The sequence below is a fragment of the Apus apus genome, chromosome 2, assembly GCF_020740795.1.
Source record: "Apus apus isolate bApuApu2 chromosome 2, bApuApu2.pri.cur, whole genome shotgun sequence".
NCBI lineage: Eukaryota > Metazoa > Chordata > Aves > Apodiformes > Apodidae > Apus > Apus apus.
In genome coordinates this window covers 37,789,766-37,808,867 of record NC_067283.1, presented here as the reverse complement: position 1 = coordinate 37,808,867, position 19,102 = coordinate 37,789,766, and the positions used below count along the sequence as shown (strand labels likewise).

At 38.3% G+C, this 19,102-nt stretch overlaps 1 protein-coding gene across 1 annotated transcript in view; it reads right to left on the bottom strand.

Moving 5' to 3' along the window:
* KCNH8 (potassium voltage-gated channel subfamily H member 8) overlaps positions 1-15,549 on the bottom strand; it is a 185,631-nt gene extending 170,082 nt beyond the window's left edge. The window contains exon 1 of the mRNA XM_051612214.1: positions 15,417-15,549. Coding sequence (XP_051468174.1) covers positions 15,417-15,492 — 76 coding nt within the window. The 5' untranslated portion in view covers positions 15,493-15,549. The remainder of the gene's footprint in view (positions 1-15,416) is intronic.
* Positions 15,550-19,102: the final 3,553 nt, after the last annotated feature.

The window sequence follows — 19,102 nt, the reverse complement described above, 5'->3', positions numbered from 1 at the left end:
CGCTGTCTATTGCCTGTGGTTGCCAGATCTCTCAAGTTTTAATTTGTTGCTGCTTTGTGAGACAAAGCAAACAATATAAGTGAATGTGTTCCTGTGCATATCTGATTGCCCCCATTTTCCCCTTTTCAACACTAAATTCCCTGCCTGATTTCAGTAATATTTAAGAGGGGAAAAGACCTCTAAAGGGTGCTGAAGATGGTATAAGCTTCACAAAACAGCCAGGAGAGAAATTATTCATGCACCGTTTCCGCAAATCTTCAGTGTCAGCTTGACTTTACTGGATTTTAGAGAATTCATATAGGAGCTCAACTGCAAGAGGAAACAAAGCTTCAATGGTTCTTTCGCACATAAAATTACTTGTTTACCCTTTCACATATTTGCAAGAGCTGAAGAAAGATTTTTGTAGCTGAATCTTTAACAAAATTTAAATGTTAGAATTTCAACACTTTGTGAAATTAAGTAGCAAAAATATTACAAAAAAAAGTTGCAGAAAAACTTTCTAGATCAGCCTTTTATTTGATCCCGTGATCACTGCTTATTAAAATTGTCCAGTTCAGGATTAGGGTCTGAAAGTTCACAGTTCTCATAACTGTAATATAAACTCAGTTACAAAGAGGAACTTGGGCTAGTTTTGTAGTTCCCGTGAGACCTCTATGAAACTTGTATATTATTCAGGGAAATAAAAAGTTGCAGCACTTAAACAGCCCAGCAAGCAAGTAAGCAACTGAATATCCACTCCCAGTTTCAGGACAGCTCTCTCCTACTTAGTAAAAGGAATTTTCCAACTGACCTGAGCTGACATAAGAACTGTTTTGAGAGAAATGCAGGTTGGACTGCTGATGCCTAGTCTGAGCGGAGGGAACCACAAAAGATACTGCCTTGGAGAAACAAGTAAGTGCATATGGCTAAAGTGCTAGGAGATTCTGGTTTTGATGATTTTGAAAACAGGAAGACAGACCATGACACTTTGGAGTATTCATAGTAGTTATACTTTTAATTTCACTACACTGAAAGCAAATGCAGCTGTGGCTCAGAAAATTGAGTCAATAGCAGTAAAAACTACTGTTGGCTCCTCATGTGCTCCTGATGCATCACAAAATGGGCTAGAACACATCATAGCAATTCTGAAGTTATGAAATAACAGACATGTAATTTCTGTATTTTATCAGATCTTGATTACTGCTACACTTTTATTTATGTTAAACTTGTTTGTTGAATGGTCACTTCCCTGGATTATCAACTTTTAGTTTTCTTTTTAAAAATGTATGAAATTTTCTTTTTACTTTTGGTCTGAAAGCTGCATTATAAGGACAACTTTTTAGAAAGCAGAAAGTACATTTTTATAGGAACATTTTTTTATTTGGACATTTAAAAACATTTATGGGAAAAGGTTTTGACTTGCTGACTGAGCATTAATGTTGTGTAATATATGCATTGCAAGTAAAGATAGAATTTCTCTTCACAGATGTGCTGTTTCATCCTGCTATAGGTCCTTACAAATTCCTTGTCATGAAAAACCTTCATTTCTTCAGTCTGTGATTGAGGACATTTCAACTTTAGAAAAAGAGATAAATTTTCTGTTTCTCACACAGGACGAGTTACTGTGACCTGGACTATCTGGTTCTGTGCTTTGCTACTTCATGTTTGTCACTAGTTTAAGATAAGCTTAACATTTTCAGCTGTCCTGGCCTGGTTAGGGTATCATTTTATGAGAGTAGTTTTGGAAGTACAAGATAAGGATGAAAACCCTTCTCATTTTCAATAAGCCGTTCTCATAAAGTAACTATCCTACAGAAAAACTTAAGGGTGCAAAATATATTGCTTTTGTGGCAAGAATGGGATAGAAAAGGTGCAAGGGTGTTTTTTTTGTTCTGAAAGTCTCAGAATTGTAACTCTGGTAGTAGGTTGCACTTGTGGAAATAAGGTACATCCCTCACTCTTCAAAGTGCTCTATTTTTCTTCTGCTACAATTATCAAGTCCTTTGCCACTACACTTGAGCAACTGAACTATTTAGGTGTTACTAGTGATCTTGAAAGTATTTTGATCATCATGACATTTTGTGGGTAAACAAAAAAAAACACAAAAGGCTTCTTAAAATTACTTTTTATGCTTAGAACCTGATAACATTGCATAATGGATCCAAAATTTCAGATAAATAAAAAATGAAGGCAAAAATTTTGGTTCACAACCAAAGATGTTTTTGGGTTTGTTTTTCTGAAGAACACCATTTGCTTGCAAGTATAAATTATTTTTGTGAATTTAACAATAACACACATATCCCTTAGTGTGGAATAGTACTGACAGAAAGACACAGCATCTCTATGGATGCAATTTGTTTTATTTCTAGTTTTTATTTTACATTTTTCATAATGCAGAGAACAGCTTGTGGCTCTTGCCTCATAATCCCAGCACAGAGGCCTGAATATCACACAGTACAGTACTTTGGACCTTTCCTGTTAGGTGCCCACACTAGCTGCCAGCCCTGCAATTTGATCTGCTAATCACGTACTAATCTGGTGCATGGGTTCCTGGAATAAGAGAGGCATCAGTGTTTCCCTGTAGCAGAACGACAGGCTGTGGAGTTGGACCGAGTCTGGCTGGAAATCATTACCCACCTTCTATCCTGAGCCCAAGAGATATTCCATATTGTGTGGCCATTGTCTTATGTACCAAAGATGATATTGATGAGGTCTGTCCAACAGCAAAGATTCACTTTTTTGACAGCCAAGCTGTCAGAACACTCACTGCAGTGTTTTACTGCCACAAACTTTGCTTTCCAAGCCTGAAAACTATCAGGATGCTCGTGCTTTTGAGAGCAGACTATTCTATCATTATACTTGGTTAGCTGTGCCATTTACAAACTCTCCCTGGAAGTCACAAACTAACCACGATAAAGGAATACCAAAACATTCAAGTGCTATGCAAAGCAGTACAAGAGAGATGAAATAAAATCACTGTGCTCTACAGCAATATAAGCTTAATATTTAGAAAAACAGCAACTATAAAACTAAAATACTATTACAAAGACTATCTCAATAACTTCCCTTTAGAAAAATATTTTCATTAAAATAATTACTATGTACATTTTAATTCAACGGGTTAAGAGACAATACCTTCACACCATAAATATATGAAAATTTATTTCTCTCGCTTCATTCTCACTCATCTTAGAAAGTTATCCCAATGTAAACCAGAATTCATAGAGGTGGCAGAAAATGTCGTGTAACCTTTAATTGTACCCCTGGAACTATTTTTTTCAATGACAGTTCATAGAAAATGACATATCAACCACATCAGGCTGGGGGAAAATATACTGTAATTCTTCCAATTAATTCTAACCTTTTGGCTTTACTTGTAATTATTTCACTCAATTCATCTTATTAAGATCTATCCATCACAGCGTGGGTCATACAGTACTTCTATTGTTGGACTTTCTGGCCTTTGCCTTTCTTCCTTTCAGTGGGAAGACCCTACCTTCGAAGAATTCATAAAAGTGAAATTAGTTTTTAAAAGAATAATAAGGGTAAAAGGTGAAAAACAAACTACAGTTTCAGATTATTTATTTATGTGGCTAATAATTCCCTGAACCTCGTCTCCTGCTTTCCTGGAAGAAACACGCCTTGTGTTATTCACTTGTCACTTGAGATGTCCAACTATCAGTTGGACAGTTTACCTATGCCTTGCACCTTACTTAATGATGCATTTAGTGGCTGCTTTTCTTCCCCCACCCCCATACTAATCATATGTATTTATATAAAGCTCTTCAGTAATTGGTTATATTTCAGGTGATATTGATACTGCATCAGGTTATGATTATGTTTAAAAACAACAACAACACACAAAAAAAAAAACATAAAAGAAAGCAGAATTTAGTAATGTTACAATTTTTTGCCACAACAGACACAGAGGGCCTGCAACTGCCCTGAGAGTTCGAGCAATCATTTCCAGAAGACTGAAGACTAAAGTATGCTTTCTTCTGTAATTAAAGCAGGTTATCACCTGCATACATGAAATACAAAGAGTTGAAAGGTCCAGATAGATAATTGCTTTTCTGAAGATATTGTTAAAGCCAAGAGTAGGCTCATTTCCAATACATAATTTTGTTTAGTTAGGACAAAACAGGAAGAAAAAGAGCAATTCAGACAGCTTCAAGTGGAGGCAGGCAGCAACATGTCTGTGCACATCTCCAAGAGTTAATGCTTCCACTGTCTCCTTCAGTTATTAGCAATGAGTTGTAATTGGAAGCAAAACCTCATGTCCCCATCTGGATTCTGCTCATAGCAGTATGAAAACTGCTCAGCAGCTGTCTGGTTTTTTTTGTATAAGAATTATGACTAATGAGTTTAAATGTCTGCAGTAATTTCCACCTGTCTGTCCTGACTCTTGGTGATCCCTGCCTCTACTGAAGAGATCAAGCAGATTCCCTCTGCCTGGGGAAGGAGCACTGAACTGCTGTGAGTCACAGCCCCACACACGGAGCTCAGCTGGAGCTGTTCACTGCCAGGACATAATCTGGAGCTCCTCAGCAGCTGCTCGGCCAGATCTGATCCACCCAAACAGTAGGAGTGGGAAATTCTGGGAGAGAGGCAGGACAGATGGCAAACATGAGAACCATGACAGACTTTAAGACATGTTATAACAAAGTTTATGAAAAAGAGGATCATGTGCTGTCCAGCCATCCACACATAAAAAAATCTCTAAAATCGGTTAAAAACAAACAAAAAACTCCTGGCTTCTCATTCCCTTCATAAAAGTAGGAATTTATAAGACTGCAAAATAAAATAAAAATAACCAACCCCAAAAACAAACAAGTTGCCATAACCAATTCCTACTGTGCTTTTTCATCAGGTCACCTACTTAACTTTTAGTTGCTTTCTTCCCCCATATCAACCAGCTAGAGGTTACAATATGATGAAAGGAAGATTTTAACTCCAAATATTGCCTGAGAAGGTAATGAAGACACACTGGGCTAGGACATCCAAGATTGCCAGGTGGTTTTCCAGCAAGCACTAGGTAAGACCACAAGTAATTTGTTCTCAGAGAAGAGAGAGGACAGTGCTTTTATTTCTCTTACAACTATAGACTCATTCACTGTAACACTTCCCTAGCCATACTGTGCACCAAAAGCAAAGCTTCCCACAGTGCCATTAAGTTCATTCCAAAACACCACCTGCTGCTCACTCAGCAATCCCATCAATCAATCCCCACTTCTTCACAACTGCTCCCTCTTCTCTTTCTTGGCTAAAGATGGCTCATGCACTTTACTACATAAGATCACATCCCTTCCCCCTGAACACTCCAGTTTATACTGTAAATAGAACTTATAAAATACGTTTTGTATTTAAGGTCAATCATATTTTTTTCTCAAGGCTTTTAATACAACTTAAAGGAGAGTAGTCTGCTTTTACAAAATTCACGTCACTTACGGCTATTGTCTGCAGCTATGAAAATGAGTTAACGATTACCTGTAATTGTTAATGAATGTCAAGACAAAAATCACAAACTTAGATGGAAAAATGACAAGCTCTTACAGAGATGTCAAAGCTATTAAGAATACTTGCATGCAAACTTGCACCTTACCGGAGGAAAACCTGGAAGTAGGCTTTAACCAGCATTATCTTTAGCACAGCTGTAGGAGTGGAAATGATGAATTCTCCATCTTTTGTCTCAGGCTGCACTTTAGTGAGTTCACGTAACTGATGCGAGGTCACCAAGCCTACCACCATTTTCTTTAGAGAAGGACCCAGCATAGTACAATCCAAGAGCCATTATCTGCCTAGTTCCAGGCAAGAATTTGTTGGTAACAGGTGCATGGAGAACATTGCTCTCTAACTGCTCTGAGATGCATAATATGCAAGGCAGTATCAGCAGAGCTACTCTCCTCATGAATGCTAAAAATCTCATATAAGACTACTTTAACAAATCAAAGAGGTTTAGGCAGAGATTTCTGTAAAAATATAAAAAGGTAATAAAAAGATTCAGAATGTCTAATGCATCCTCCTTTCTATTTCCAATACAGAAGCCTTTGAGCACAACTAGGAAGTAACTTGCCCATTTTGTATTGTAGTGTAGCTCTGTTGGAAAAACGGCCATGAAAGCCACAATGTATTTTAAAATTCCAAGTGCTGATTTACAGCAAGGCTTTGAATAACTCCTAAAACATAGTGTCTAACTGCACTATCCTCTCACCTGATTCCTTCCATGCTGCACTGAAACAGCCACAACCTCTATTTTTTTCCTCTGAAAATCAGTGATACTGTTAAATTTCCTTATTCTTGACAAATGGGTGGCACACAACCTCTTCCATTAGTATTTATTAACCATACTTTTCTACACTGAACTTTAAATTACTGAAATGTTTAATGCACATTTCTATAACTGCAGGTTTCACAAGGTGTGTACCTCTTCCCACTGTTCTTGAAATGGAAAAGTCCCAACACCCGGTCTTGAGAGCTTTCAATTAAATAAACAAACAATCAATCCAGTTTAGTAAATGCAATTACTGCCTCATCTCACAGACTTAATCCATATATTCAGAAGACAGACATTAAAATATTGCATGTTTTTATCTGAATAATTAAAAAAATCAACAAATCAGTAATAATTACAATATATAGACAATAAATTGAAGCTCTTCTACTCACCAGAGAAGCTGTTTGATTTTACACAAATAGTTTGCTTCTCCTACAAAAATATATCTGAAACAATATGGTATTCCCATTATATTTATCATCCTTAATGAAAAAATGTTCCAAGAAGCATCATTTATGTGAAAACATACACCTATCATCACATCAGATATCTGACATTTAGGAAAAAAAGATTAAGCTATTTGTCTTAGGACAGTTTTGTCATTCTGAAATTCAAATAAATTACAAAATCACCAGATTAGAGTTCTTTCATACATTTGGAATAAGATGTCTAGTCACATATCATAAGCTGTTGAAGATGGAAGGCAAACAGAAAAGGGCACCAAAAAAACTGTAGTAATGATTTTCGGGTCCATGCTGTCCAGATGAATCTTTCAGATTCAAACTGAAGGAAAAGCAAAATAACTCTGACATCTTCCAACCCTTTAAAGTCCTAAGAGCTGGAAACTGGACCATTAGTAGTCATAAGTAGTGCCTAGAGAAAAAAGTTATTTGAGTGCTGGCACACTGGAAGATGTTTTTTCTTCAAAACAAAACAATTACAATTTGTATAATACCACCTCAAAACTCCCTGCGTCACCCCAAAGGTAATACCAATTGCTGACATTTAATTCCTTTATTGTGGACAAGATTTCTTGTGTTGTTACTGTAAAGTTAAAAAGTAATGAGAGATTTTTATATCTTTATTGCGGAAAAATCAAGTCAGATTATGTCCAAGTTGTTTTTCTTCCATGTCTTCTTTTGACACCAGGAAAGTTCTAACCCAGACTCAGTGCATAGGTGTATTTACATTTTCATTGCTGATCTATTAAAAACAAAATAAAATTAATCCTTTTGTGACAATTAGTATTTTCTTCTATTTGTTAAATCTCTGAATAATTTTCTCCACTAAAAGTTGTGATAGCCTTTTTTCTACTTGTCAAATAATGTGAATTCTAAAGGAGATAATTTCCTCGTGTTTTATGTTTTATTCTTAAGAGTATATAAATCTGTATTTCCTGAAACACAGACATTAGGTTTCACATTTCTATTTTGTGCTTGGTGCTTAGTAAAAGCTTCCATACTTAGTACATGAATATTTTTGGAATTCCTTTACTACAAAAAATAGGAAAGGCTAAGGTTCTATTTCAAAAGATCATTTAAGGTCTTGGCCCAGGCTCCTCTCTCATTCACCTATGTAAGATACTGATACAGCTTCAATGAGCTCAGCAGTTTACATCTACAGTCACTGTAAAAAAGAGACAGACTTCAGTTCCAAAAATGTTAAAAGCTGTCCTGGTGATTTACAAAATTCTATAACGTCATGGTAAAAATTGTCCTTGAACACTTCTGTTCTCACTGAAGAAAAAACTTCAATTACAAGAGGAACGAATTTTGTATTGGCTTCACTGAAGGTAGAGTGAGGCCAATTTTTTTTTTTTTTTTTAATTGAGCATTATTTTCTTTCATATTGATTGAAAACCCAATTATTTTGTATGTTGCCAGCTTGCAGTTACAAATTTCTGTTAAAATATGGATGGTAATGACAGTTTTTACTGGCATTATTTTCAATACTTTTCCTAATTTTGCAAAGATGGACAAAATCAGCTATAAAATCAGTTAGCGCTATCATTCCATCTGAGAGTGAACATTCTGGGAGTCTTATTAGGACAGTCCCCTTGGCTATCCTCATTACTGCTTATTTGCTCTCTTCTTTACATAGAGTAGGTGTGATCCTATCAGAATTCACTAATCTTCATAAAGAAGCAGTGCTGCTGCAAGAAGAAAATACAACCAAATTCTAAATACTCTTGATATAATCTGATGAAAAACATTAATGGGAAAAATTTAAACTAGCCATGAACTCTCAAAAATATATTCTCCTGGTAACTGTCTCGTGAAGACTCAGGGAGAAGTGGCTAAGTCAAGGTTTCTGTCAGGATCAGAAAGCTCTATTCTTAAGCGACCACCAAAGGTAGAACAAATGGTTTATGAAAAACAAAAAAACCCACAAAAAACCCCACACCAACAACCCCCCCCAAAAAAAACCAAAACCACAACAAACAATAAAACAAACCCACAACATCAAACAAAACACCTTTCCTTGTAAAGGGGTAGATAATTTCAACATTGTAAGAAAGCGGACCACATTTCTTAAAACAAGTGTTGCATTTAGGATCAACACAGAAGACAAGGTGTTCCTCCATAACACAACTGTCTTCAGCTGTCATTGACATGATTGACAGCCCAGCATTAAGCTTTCAGGATGCTCAGAAGATACTTCATGTGAAATTCAATGAAGAATGTACTAGTATTTTAAGAACAACACCTGTTCCAAAGCCTTTGAACACTACTAACAGTCCCAGAAAACAGAAGGAACCAGAAGGACTTGGCAAGAGAAATGCAAAAAGACTTTTTTTACTGTTGAGGAAGTCACCCTTCTGTCTGCAGTTTTAGAATGCATTGTTTGTTTCTTTATCCCTTACCACTTTTTCTTTCTTTCGTGTTTATTTCTAGATCGAGTGGGTGGGAAACAGCACCACTTTGGAAGTAGGTTGTTCTTTAATTGCTCTCTGCTTCTAGTCATTCTATCACAAGGCAAGGCAAGCTAGCTTTTGACAATGTAGAACTACTGCAGCAATTGCCTGTGCTCCCCTCTACCAGGGTACAGCTGATGTAATACAGGCAACTTACTTTTTTTTTTTTCAAAAATATATTACACCAGAACAGTACTAAGTGTTCTGTAAACTCATACCTTTCCTGATTTATTGTAATATATTTGTCCATATGTATTTGCTTACACTTCATGTGCTTGAGGCAGTGGTTTTGATGTATTTCTTTTGTTCAGTTGCTCTGAACAACACTCAGAGCACATTTTATTCGCATCCAGAAAGACCGGGAATTTGTATAATATTGCTATCTGCATAAACAAAATTTTTAAAAGGCTAAAATAGAAGCTGACTGTATCTGTGTAATGACAACAATAAGATAAATCTCTTTTCAGAATAAGCCTATTTACTCACTGAAATATTATCAGAGAGGAAAATAGTATTATACATTTGGAGAAAAAAAAAAAGTACATTTACAGCACATCTCTAGCAGGAATCCTGATAATCATCTAAGATTTAGAAGCCCGCTGAAGAGTTTCTTCTGTAATCCATTGACAAAGTACACATTCATTCAAATATATGTCACTCCTAACACACAGATTTGTTTTAATCATTGAACTAAGTATCAGGTTCCTTAGATTCACATATAAAACACAATAATGACATTTTTTCATTACAGAATAATCCAGTGATTGGATATTAAAAATAGCATCTGTGTACTTGATTTTTCTTTGAACCAGATCCTTGAGACCAGAACTCAGTTAAGAAATGTAGTCTTAACATGCTTCTGAATCCTTCCAATTCTGTCTTTCAGGTCCAACTTCAGCTCAAGTTAGAATGGGAAGCTAATAAAGCTGCTGAAAGTAAAGATTATCCAAATAAAACAACAGTAAATTATGAGATTCTACACCCCCAACACTTGTGTTGAAAGAATAGGAAAATGTTTTTCTAGGTAGGCTCTCAGCTACTGCTAGCGAAGAGCAACAGCACAACACTGATTCCAACACCTGACCCCTGGTTTATATTCAAAAATCACATTTGCCTTTTTTAGTAACAGAGCTACAGTGAGCTGTAACACAGGCCACGTCTTCCAGACAAGTACAGCAAGGAAAGTGTTTGCTTTCTCTGTGCTCTGGGCTGAGAACAAGCAAATTTTTTTCCTGTGTTGACAGCATACTTTTGCAGTGACAAATACATGATTCATTCAAAACAACACATTATTTGCTTATCCAAGAATATAAGGAAAAGGGCAAAATGAGTCTGCATAAGAGAAGATCAACTATATATGCATCTTCAGAAATTTCCCTCTGGCAAACTCACTGCACCTCTATGACAAAGAACTAGATCGCCTTTGCTGCACCTCCACTCCTGCAAGAGGGAGAGTTTCACAGGCCACTGGCTTTTCCACTGCCACTGCTTGGAAGCCTCTCTGATGTTGATAATGCTTTTCATAGTTTGAGCTGTTCACCATTCTTTAATTTCAGACTTTTTTCTTTGGGAGGTGAACCATTCTGATCCTGGAATCTGATCAATAACATCCTCCCACTGGAAAGCTCATCTGCTGGTTCCCTACACCTGACACCTGACGATTCCTTGAGCCCATTTGAAGAACTGCTGAGTAGCATCAGTAACCAAGTGCTTTGCTGCTTTTGAAGTTTTTGTGACAACCATGTGATGATTAAGCAGCACTTTGACTAGTCTAGAGAAGATAAGACTGAATCTGAACAAGACAGAATTTGACAACAGAATTGTAGAAAGTGTTAGTGCATTGACTCAACCTAGCAAACCTCACAAGTTTGCTTATGAGAAGGAAAAGCAAGAGATGGGGCTGGCTTAGGAGGAATGCAAGGATTGTCCCTGCAATCTAGGAAGATCACACTATGCAACAGCTTTCAGTTCTGTACCAAGTACTGCTTACTTGAGAGAAACAACCTGGTTCTTCCCATGACAGCAGTGGAAGCACACTAGCACCACACTGAATATACTTCTATCTGTATGTTCTCATCAGGTACCTTTTGATCACCCCTAAGTGGCAACTAAAGCAACTTGGAAACTAAATCCATCTGATCGGTAAGGACCTAAAAAGAAGTTATGAAAATTGCTGCTTAGGTTCAAAGTTCTTAAGCAAGTAACAAATCTGAATGTGGTTGTTCCACAAACAGGGAAATATCAAATTATCACCATTGACAGTGAGCAAGAAGGAATTAACTCATCTTGATCTTCATATTAGACTGTTCATACAAGATTGTTAACAAGGATGTGGAAGCAAACACTTAATTTGGAAACTGATCACAGTTGATAGACAAGAGATAATTATAGAACTTCAGCTGTCATTTTATAGTACAACCACATACAAAATTGTCATCCTTTTTAAACACAAATTAATGAGGCTATTTACTGAATCTCTTTTAGCTTTGCTGTCTGAGAAAGTGTCACAAATTTGCAGAAACCACCACCTCTGGTGTGAATTTATCTATTTGAATAAATAAACAGTACTTATAGAATATAGGGTGGCTTTTTTCACTGTATATGTATGAGAAAGCAAGAGAATATAATTTTCTAACATGCAAACATGTCTGAATGGTTCTCTTATTCTAAATAGGGATGAGAAGCAAAAACCTACAAATCTTCCCTTCCAAATCTTGAAGTGAAAGCAACTCACTTCAGATATTTAATTTCATAACATTTGAGGGGTTTAATTATAGGCTTACATTTGAAGTATTTTCACACTTGAAAATAATATTTTACCTTGAAAATTTGGAAAACAAACAAAAATCCTCCAGAAACCCAAACCACAACATCCTAATATGAAAACATGTATGTTTGTCTTCTGAATGAACAACCACCACACAAGCACATTGCTAAAACAGGGAGCAAAAAATGTCTGGATGATCTGGTGTTTAGTTATTAGTGCAAGAAAAAGCCCTTTAAGAAAGCACTGATTTAAACTCCAATGCCAGGAACACAAAACACAGTTCAGAGTTGTAAGAAGGTGAAGGTAGCTCTGCCACAGAAATGCAGTTAGGCAAACCCTTAATACTGCTATTATCCACATATGCAACACAGGGAATGGAAACTTTGCAGAAGATCTCTGGGATCTTCTGCACAGCTAAGAGTCACCTCAACATTTCTCTAATTCTCTTTCCTTCACATATACTCTCTGGGTTCACATGTAAAGAACATATGAGTGTAACATACTTACAGCAATTAAAAGTATCTACCATAAGAATTCTGAGCTGCTAAAGTATCCGGTCACACAGGTGTTAATTGTGCTTTTTTGAGATGTGCATTTTTTTTATAATGGGATTGATAATTGCTAATTAAACATAAATCATTACAATAGTAAAATTAAAATACTTATGTGAATTATTTTTTAAAAAAGTTTTGTGTAAAGCAAAGTATATTTTCTGATATTATGTAGAATCCCTTCTTGCACTTTTGCCCAGAATTAGAATTATCCCTCTTCTGGATTAAAGATGCATTGGTGGATTAGTCTATCACTGATGACTACATAATATATCCTTCCCAGGGGCTTAAAATGAAAGGCAGTCTGTTAACTACAGACTATGTTACAACAGCAACCAAAAAAGGCCCTTTATCACAAAACTGTATTTTAACATTCAAATATCATCATATATGATGTCAAAGTAGTTTATGAAATACAGCTTCAGTGCCATGTATAATTTATATTCCTTCCATTCCTTTCTCAAACAGTATCATCTATAAAACTAGGAGAACAAGGGACTGATTCTTGCAAGGATTAGCCATTAGTGTTACTTCTAGATTTAGTAACTTGAACAACCTCAGTAATACCACTTGGACAACTGAAATAATAATAAAAAAGTTTCTACTTGGTGCTGAATTATGTAGACACATTTTAAAAAACTACATTTCTATATCTCAAAAAAAAAAAAGAAGGGGGGGCAGTTAATCAATATTCTTATATATTCTTGTATTTAAATATCTAGCATTTTTAAAGAAAAAAAGTGTGTTGTGTCAAAGCCACTAAAGAGATCAGCTATTTCTGAAGAAATTAAAGTGAGCTAAGGGGTAAATAAGTATGCATAAATTTGTTTTTGAAAAAGCATTAATTGATTCATCATTTTACTCTAACATTCAAGAAGAGATGTATTATTATATAAATTGAAAGACTACCAGTCTTCCATGGAATAGCATCTTCCAGAAGTTCTGCTAGTTTTATTTGATTAAAGACTACATACTTATCAACTTCTGTGAATATTTCACATGATGATAATCATATGATGACTTCTAGTTTAGACATGTTTAATATTTAAGCCACATTCTGAAATGTTAAAATGAATAAAATAAAATTTCACTGTCTGTAATAAAATACAATGTGCTGTATTTACTTAGGGTACTTAAATATCTAATTACATTCTTTTTCAATTACATCTCAGAAAAAAGTAGATTTGTGTCAGGATTAGAGATTTCAAAGCAAAGCAAGTAGAAACAGATCCCAGTGTCTAAGAAAACACTGGACCATTCAACTCCATGCAAGTTGGTAGAATCATTGCTTTAAAAAAGTATCTACTTTTGTCCCTAAAATTCAGCTAAGCAATAAACTTTCTACCACATTTGTCTGCTGGTGTTACTGAAAACATGGGGATTAGAAATTTTTCTAGCTTTCATTTAATAAAACATCTGCATCGAGCATGTTGCTTGATTAATTGGATCTTTCAAGAACAATACAGAATTCCTGAAAGGTTTGTGTGTACAGCTTGCAGACTATGTGCTCCATCCTTTGAAAGGAAGCCATTGAAAAGGAGGAGGGTCCTGAGCACAAAGCAGGGAAGAAATGACAGTATCAGCAACAAAACTCCTATTAGAGCTGCAGGCTTCAATATGAAGCAAATAGTACCCATACACTTTATAGAAATAGAAGGGTAGAGGATAGCAGGAAAAGGACTGAGTTCTGTAGTCAAAAGAATTTAAAGGTATATTTAAGCAGTCTTAAGAAGGATTGCTTTATTACGAAGTATTGATTACATACAGCCCTGAATCATAACCAGCTATGTATCCTCAGACTAGCAGAGTAGTTACAACACAGTTCTGTGCTTCTTCACAACTGATTTAAATGACTACATCATTTTCTTGACATTTTACAACTTATTGATACAGTAATCACAGTTCAGTTGCCTGAATTACACACTAGCTGAACCGTTGAAAAATAAGCCAATAGACGCATAATCAAGAGGACATCAAACCCACTAGACTGCCCTGTCTTCAAGAAACAGCTGACAGGGACTCTAATCCGAGTTTGATTTTCCTCCACTTTGAATGACTGGATTTATTTTTGAAGTCAATTAGAGGGAAAGGAGTCTCTTTATGTCCAAACCTGCTCTCTCCTGCCACCTTTTATTCTCTTTCATACGGGCGAACCCCCATGAAAGAAGCAACACAACTCCATAAGAGAAGGACAACACCTAACCCACAGCCCGAGGGGACCGAAGCCAACTTCCCGCATGGGAGCCCGCTCCGTGCGCTGAGCCAGCGCCCCGCCGGGGGAGCCGCCGAGGCGGGGGCGGCGGGAGGAGCCGGGAGCGGCGGGAAGCGCCGGGAAGCTGAGCCGGGACCCGCCCGGGCCGGGCCCTGTCCATGGTGCTGCAGCCCGAGGTCGCTGCCGGCAGAGCGGCCCTGCCCACAGCCCTCCCGCCGCGGAACACCCTGCAACAGCTGCCGAGCTCCAGTTACCGGAACCCAGCTTTCAGGGAGATTTCATATCGCGGTTGTGGAGCAATAAAGGAAAAGAAAATTTTAACGCTCCCAGACCTCCAGTTCCGAAGCCTGCCTTTCTCTCGCAGTCTCTCGGCTGCCAGGGGGACGACAGGGCGGGAGGCGAAGCCCCAACCCCTGCCCAGCGCTCAACATTCCTGCAGAGATCCTGGCTCCAGCGGCAGCCAGGCTCTACCTGGTCCCGGCCCTCCTGGAATCCCGCGTAGGGACTCGGGAGGAGAGGGGACTCGACAGCCTAGTCACCTGCAAAGCTGAGGAGGAGCCAGGCAGGGAGCAGGAGACGGTGGGAATTCCCTCGCCTACCCCTCCTCAGTACAGGCTCTGGTACCAAGGAAACCCACGGGAGACTGGGGGAGGGAAGAGGGGGCTCCCGTGGGATGCACAGTGCCCCCCGTAATCCCCGCTGCCCCAGCCCGGACTCACGTGTGCCGTCAAAACGGGTGGCGATGGTGTCGAGGAAGGTGTTTTGGGGTGCCAGTAATCCCTTCATAACCGGCATTTTTCCAGCGTGGTGCGAGGTTCCCCATCAAAGTTTGCCTACGAGGGTGGTTCGAGAAGAAAGTGCAGAGGGCGCCCGGGGGAAGGCAGGGAGGAGGCGGAGAGAGGGAGGGAAGGGAAGGATAGGAGGAGGAGGAGGAGGATGGGGATGCCGCCGCGCCGCCTTCGGCGCCGGGAGCCCCCCGTTCGTCAGCCCCGACACGGCAGAGCAATCCCGCCCCCGCTGCCGAGCTGGGCGGGGGCGGAGCCCCGCGCACAGGTGCGGAGCCCCCAGGTCAGCGACGCCCGCGCCCCCTCCCCTCCCGCTAAGGTGGGGGTGACACCGGCAGAACGCGGCTGTCAGGGCTGCGGGGGGGAGGGCGGGGAGAGGGGGCAGAGCCACCTTATGTACCTGAGGCGGAGCGGGGCAGGGGCAGCCCGGGGAGCAGCGGTCCCCGGGGGTTGGCGGGACCCCCTCCGGACCCATCCCGGGCTGGCCCCTCCAGCTCCCAGCTAGCGCACGTAGGAAGCTTCCTAGGCTTGAAACATAATAGCTCACATATACCCTGTTTTGTGAGGAACATTAGGGCAGGATAAAGCTTGGGATCTTACTTTCCTGAAAGAGAAAACACTATTGGCATGCGCTCCTGTAGACGTTCATTGCAAAGCTTGACTAAAACATGGAAAGCACTCTCAGGTGCATGCTGAGGCTATTTTGTCTATTTAAGGAACATTTTCAACGTAATTTTGAATATGATCTAGATAATTCTTTCAGAAATTTCTCCCTGAAAAATTCCTAGAAGAGTTTGTTTGTTTGACTAGCCAAAGAGAGAATAAAGACTTAGATCCTAGTCCAGGAAGTCTAATGTGTGAATAAAAAGAAAATAATAATAATACTGCTGGTCCCACATTGGGATGAGTAACTTGCTCAGGCTGGTACTGTGGCTCTTATAGTGCTTCCAGATAGTGCTCCACAGTACAGTCATTTCACTTACTGTAGCAGCAATGGCAAAAGTTCCCCATGTTCTTTCAAGACTAAAAGGCACTTGAGAAGTGTGAGTAAACTCCCAAAGCTAAAAACCACTGCACATTAGGGATGGAAAGCCTGTTGTTCTCTTGCTATTTTACAGTATTACTGTGTTTATTTCTTGCTCTCCCCATTTATTTGCATTTCTCCCTTTCTCCAGATAGAAGACTTTGATTCCCACTTTTTATGACAAGGAGCACAAAGAGGCTGCTCCAGGAGGGACAAAAAAGACAAAGACAATTATTTGTCTTTATGGTAAAAAATTAAAAGGAAAAAACCCAACAACCCAACAAACAAAAGCCAAACCTCAGCAAATGCTAATGCATACGTTTTATAGCACAATATAAAGTCTACCCACAGTAACCCCCCCTTGGCTTTGAAGAACACAGCACTATTTCACTGAGCTCATGAATCTGTCCAATTCTGCTTGTACTGGAGCCCTGTACATAAGTTTATATAGGTGCCAGCTCAGTTTTCAGAAGTGACTTGTGAAAAGGGAGACTGACTTGCAGCTCCTATTACTTTGGAAGCATACAAGATCTCACAGAACTATCATTTCCTTGGTTAGCTGATTGACTTTAAACAATGGGAATCACTAGTGATTGAATTGAAATTTTAAAATATTCAATTTTTAGTACCAAATGCCAGCAATTGTTTTTTTGGATTTTGTTTGGGTTTGTTTGTTTTCTGTTGTTGTTGGGGTTTTTTTCAAAATTATTCTCATATCTTTCAGTTCAATAGTAAGAGAATTGAAAAATTGATTTTTCTTTATACTTTCCCATTTAGTCTCACTGGCAGGTATCACACTCATAGTTAGGTTTTATATAACTATCATGAGTTACCACATGTCCTTTTTGGGAAAAAAAATAAATTCCTATACTTGCAAAATCCAGGACATCACAAGATTTTTGCCTCTGTTGTCCTGGTTTGAGCCACTCATTGCCTCCTCCAAATTTCATCTAAGTAGGGATGTAGTGCAGGAGAAAGGAATATATTCTCAATCCTACTTGCAGGCAGTCAGGAAACAGTAACTTGAGTATGCATTTGAAGATTTCTTGATTTTAACTCTCCAAAAATGATCATAAAAAGTGGAGAAAAGACACAATTTTCCACAGGAGTCAAGTGGCCACCTAATAACTCCGCCAGCCCCTAGTAACTAATGCTGTTCTTCCTCATACACAATACAAACTCTGAGCTGTAAACCAAATGCTGTTTTGAGGGCTCTATAACATAATGGCTTCAGTAAGTTGAGTTTAGTAAGAGTCCATGGAAATTTCTTTACAACTATGAGACAGAAAATGTTTAGAGACTTAGGGCTTAACCCGGGTAAAAAATCCAGTCCAGTCCAAGCAATTATACAAATACACATGCCATAAGAAATGAATAACTGCCGGAGGAGTTGTGGCATGCTTCATGTTGATAACCATGAGCACAAATTACAGTCATCAAAATATATTCACCACTGGCCAGGAAACTGCAACTGCAGTGTAAGCTCTAGCAATAATGGACACCTGTTGACGCACAGATGCACATGGAGAGACAATACAAAATTCTTTGAAAGAACATGCTGAAGGCATCCTCAACTGTGAGAACTGCAGGAAAGAGGACACTTGTTGTGCTTCAATCATGGCAGAATAAATTGGTTATGATAAAGCTATCTACTTTGAACAATTTGTAACAAAGCTGATTTTAAAAAGTTATGTTTGTTCTACACATCACAAAACAACCATCCAAACTTTTCTGAAGTAGAGCTAGTGAAACATTTTGCCAAAAATGATACACACAAAGCCTCAAACTACATAATAAGAGAAATTAAAATGTTACATCCCATTTTGCACTTGAATTTGGCATATTCTACAACCTTTTACAAACAAGAGTAATCCTCCTTAGTACAGACTGGTACTTAACTTCAGACAGTAGTTGTGAAACATTGAAGCATTAAGTCTGGAGTAGTTCAAAGCAGCCAAATTTAGCTGGGTGAAATGCCAGTGAGCTGAGGACCAGAAGTTCAGGAAAGTAGAGACAACAGCTGAGAGTATTTAAGAGGGAGCTGAAGGAGAAGCTAAAGATTTGACAAGTCTTGGAAAATTATTTCTTAGAATTTTGGCAAAATGAAAACTAAGGACTCTGAATAGTCTGAAATATTGTTATGTGATTTTTGGTTTTGTTTTGTTTTCTTTATTAATGTTTAAGAAAAGGTAAACTACAAAACCCAGATGGTTTTAACCTTGTTTCAGGAAATTAGCTTTCAATTCTTCTATTTTAATTTAGAATTTGAGTATCTGGGATACCTAGATGCTGTCTCTAAAAGATTACATCTGACAAGGACAGGTAAACAAGAGTTGAAAGCTAAATTTGATTTTTGTATATAAATCTATATCCACTCTACATAAATAGCTCACTCCCTCCATTCCTGTTTACTGTGAAGCATTTTGCTGAATTCAATATAAAAAAATATAGCAAGACAGTACCAGAGCCAAGAGACTAGGGACTAATAGCACTGCTGCTACACTGTAGGTTGCCGTTAGCATCTACTTGCAAACAACATTTAGTCAGAGGCTTACAATTTAGGCTAGAAATACAATTCTCAAATAAGGTTTGTTGC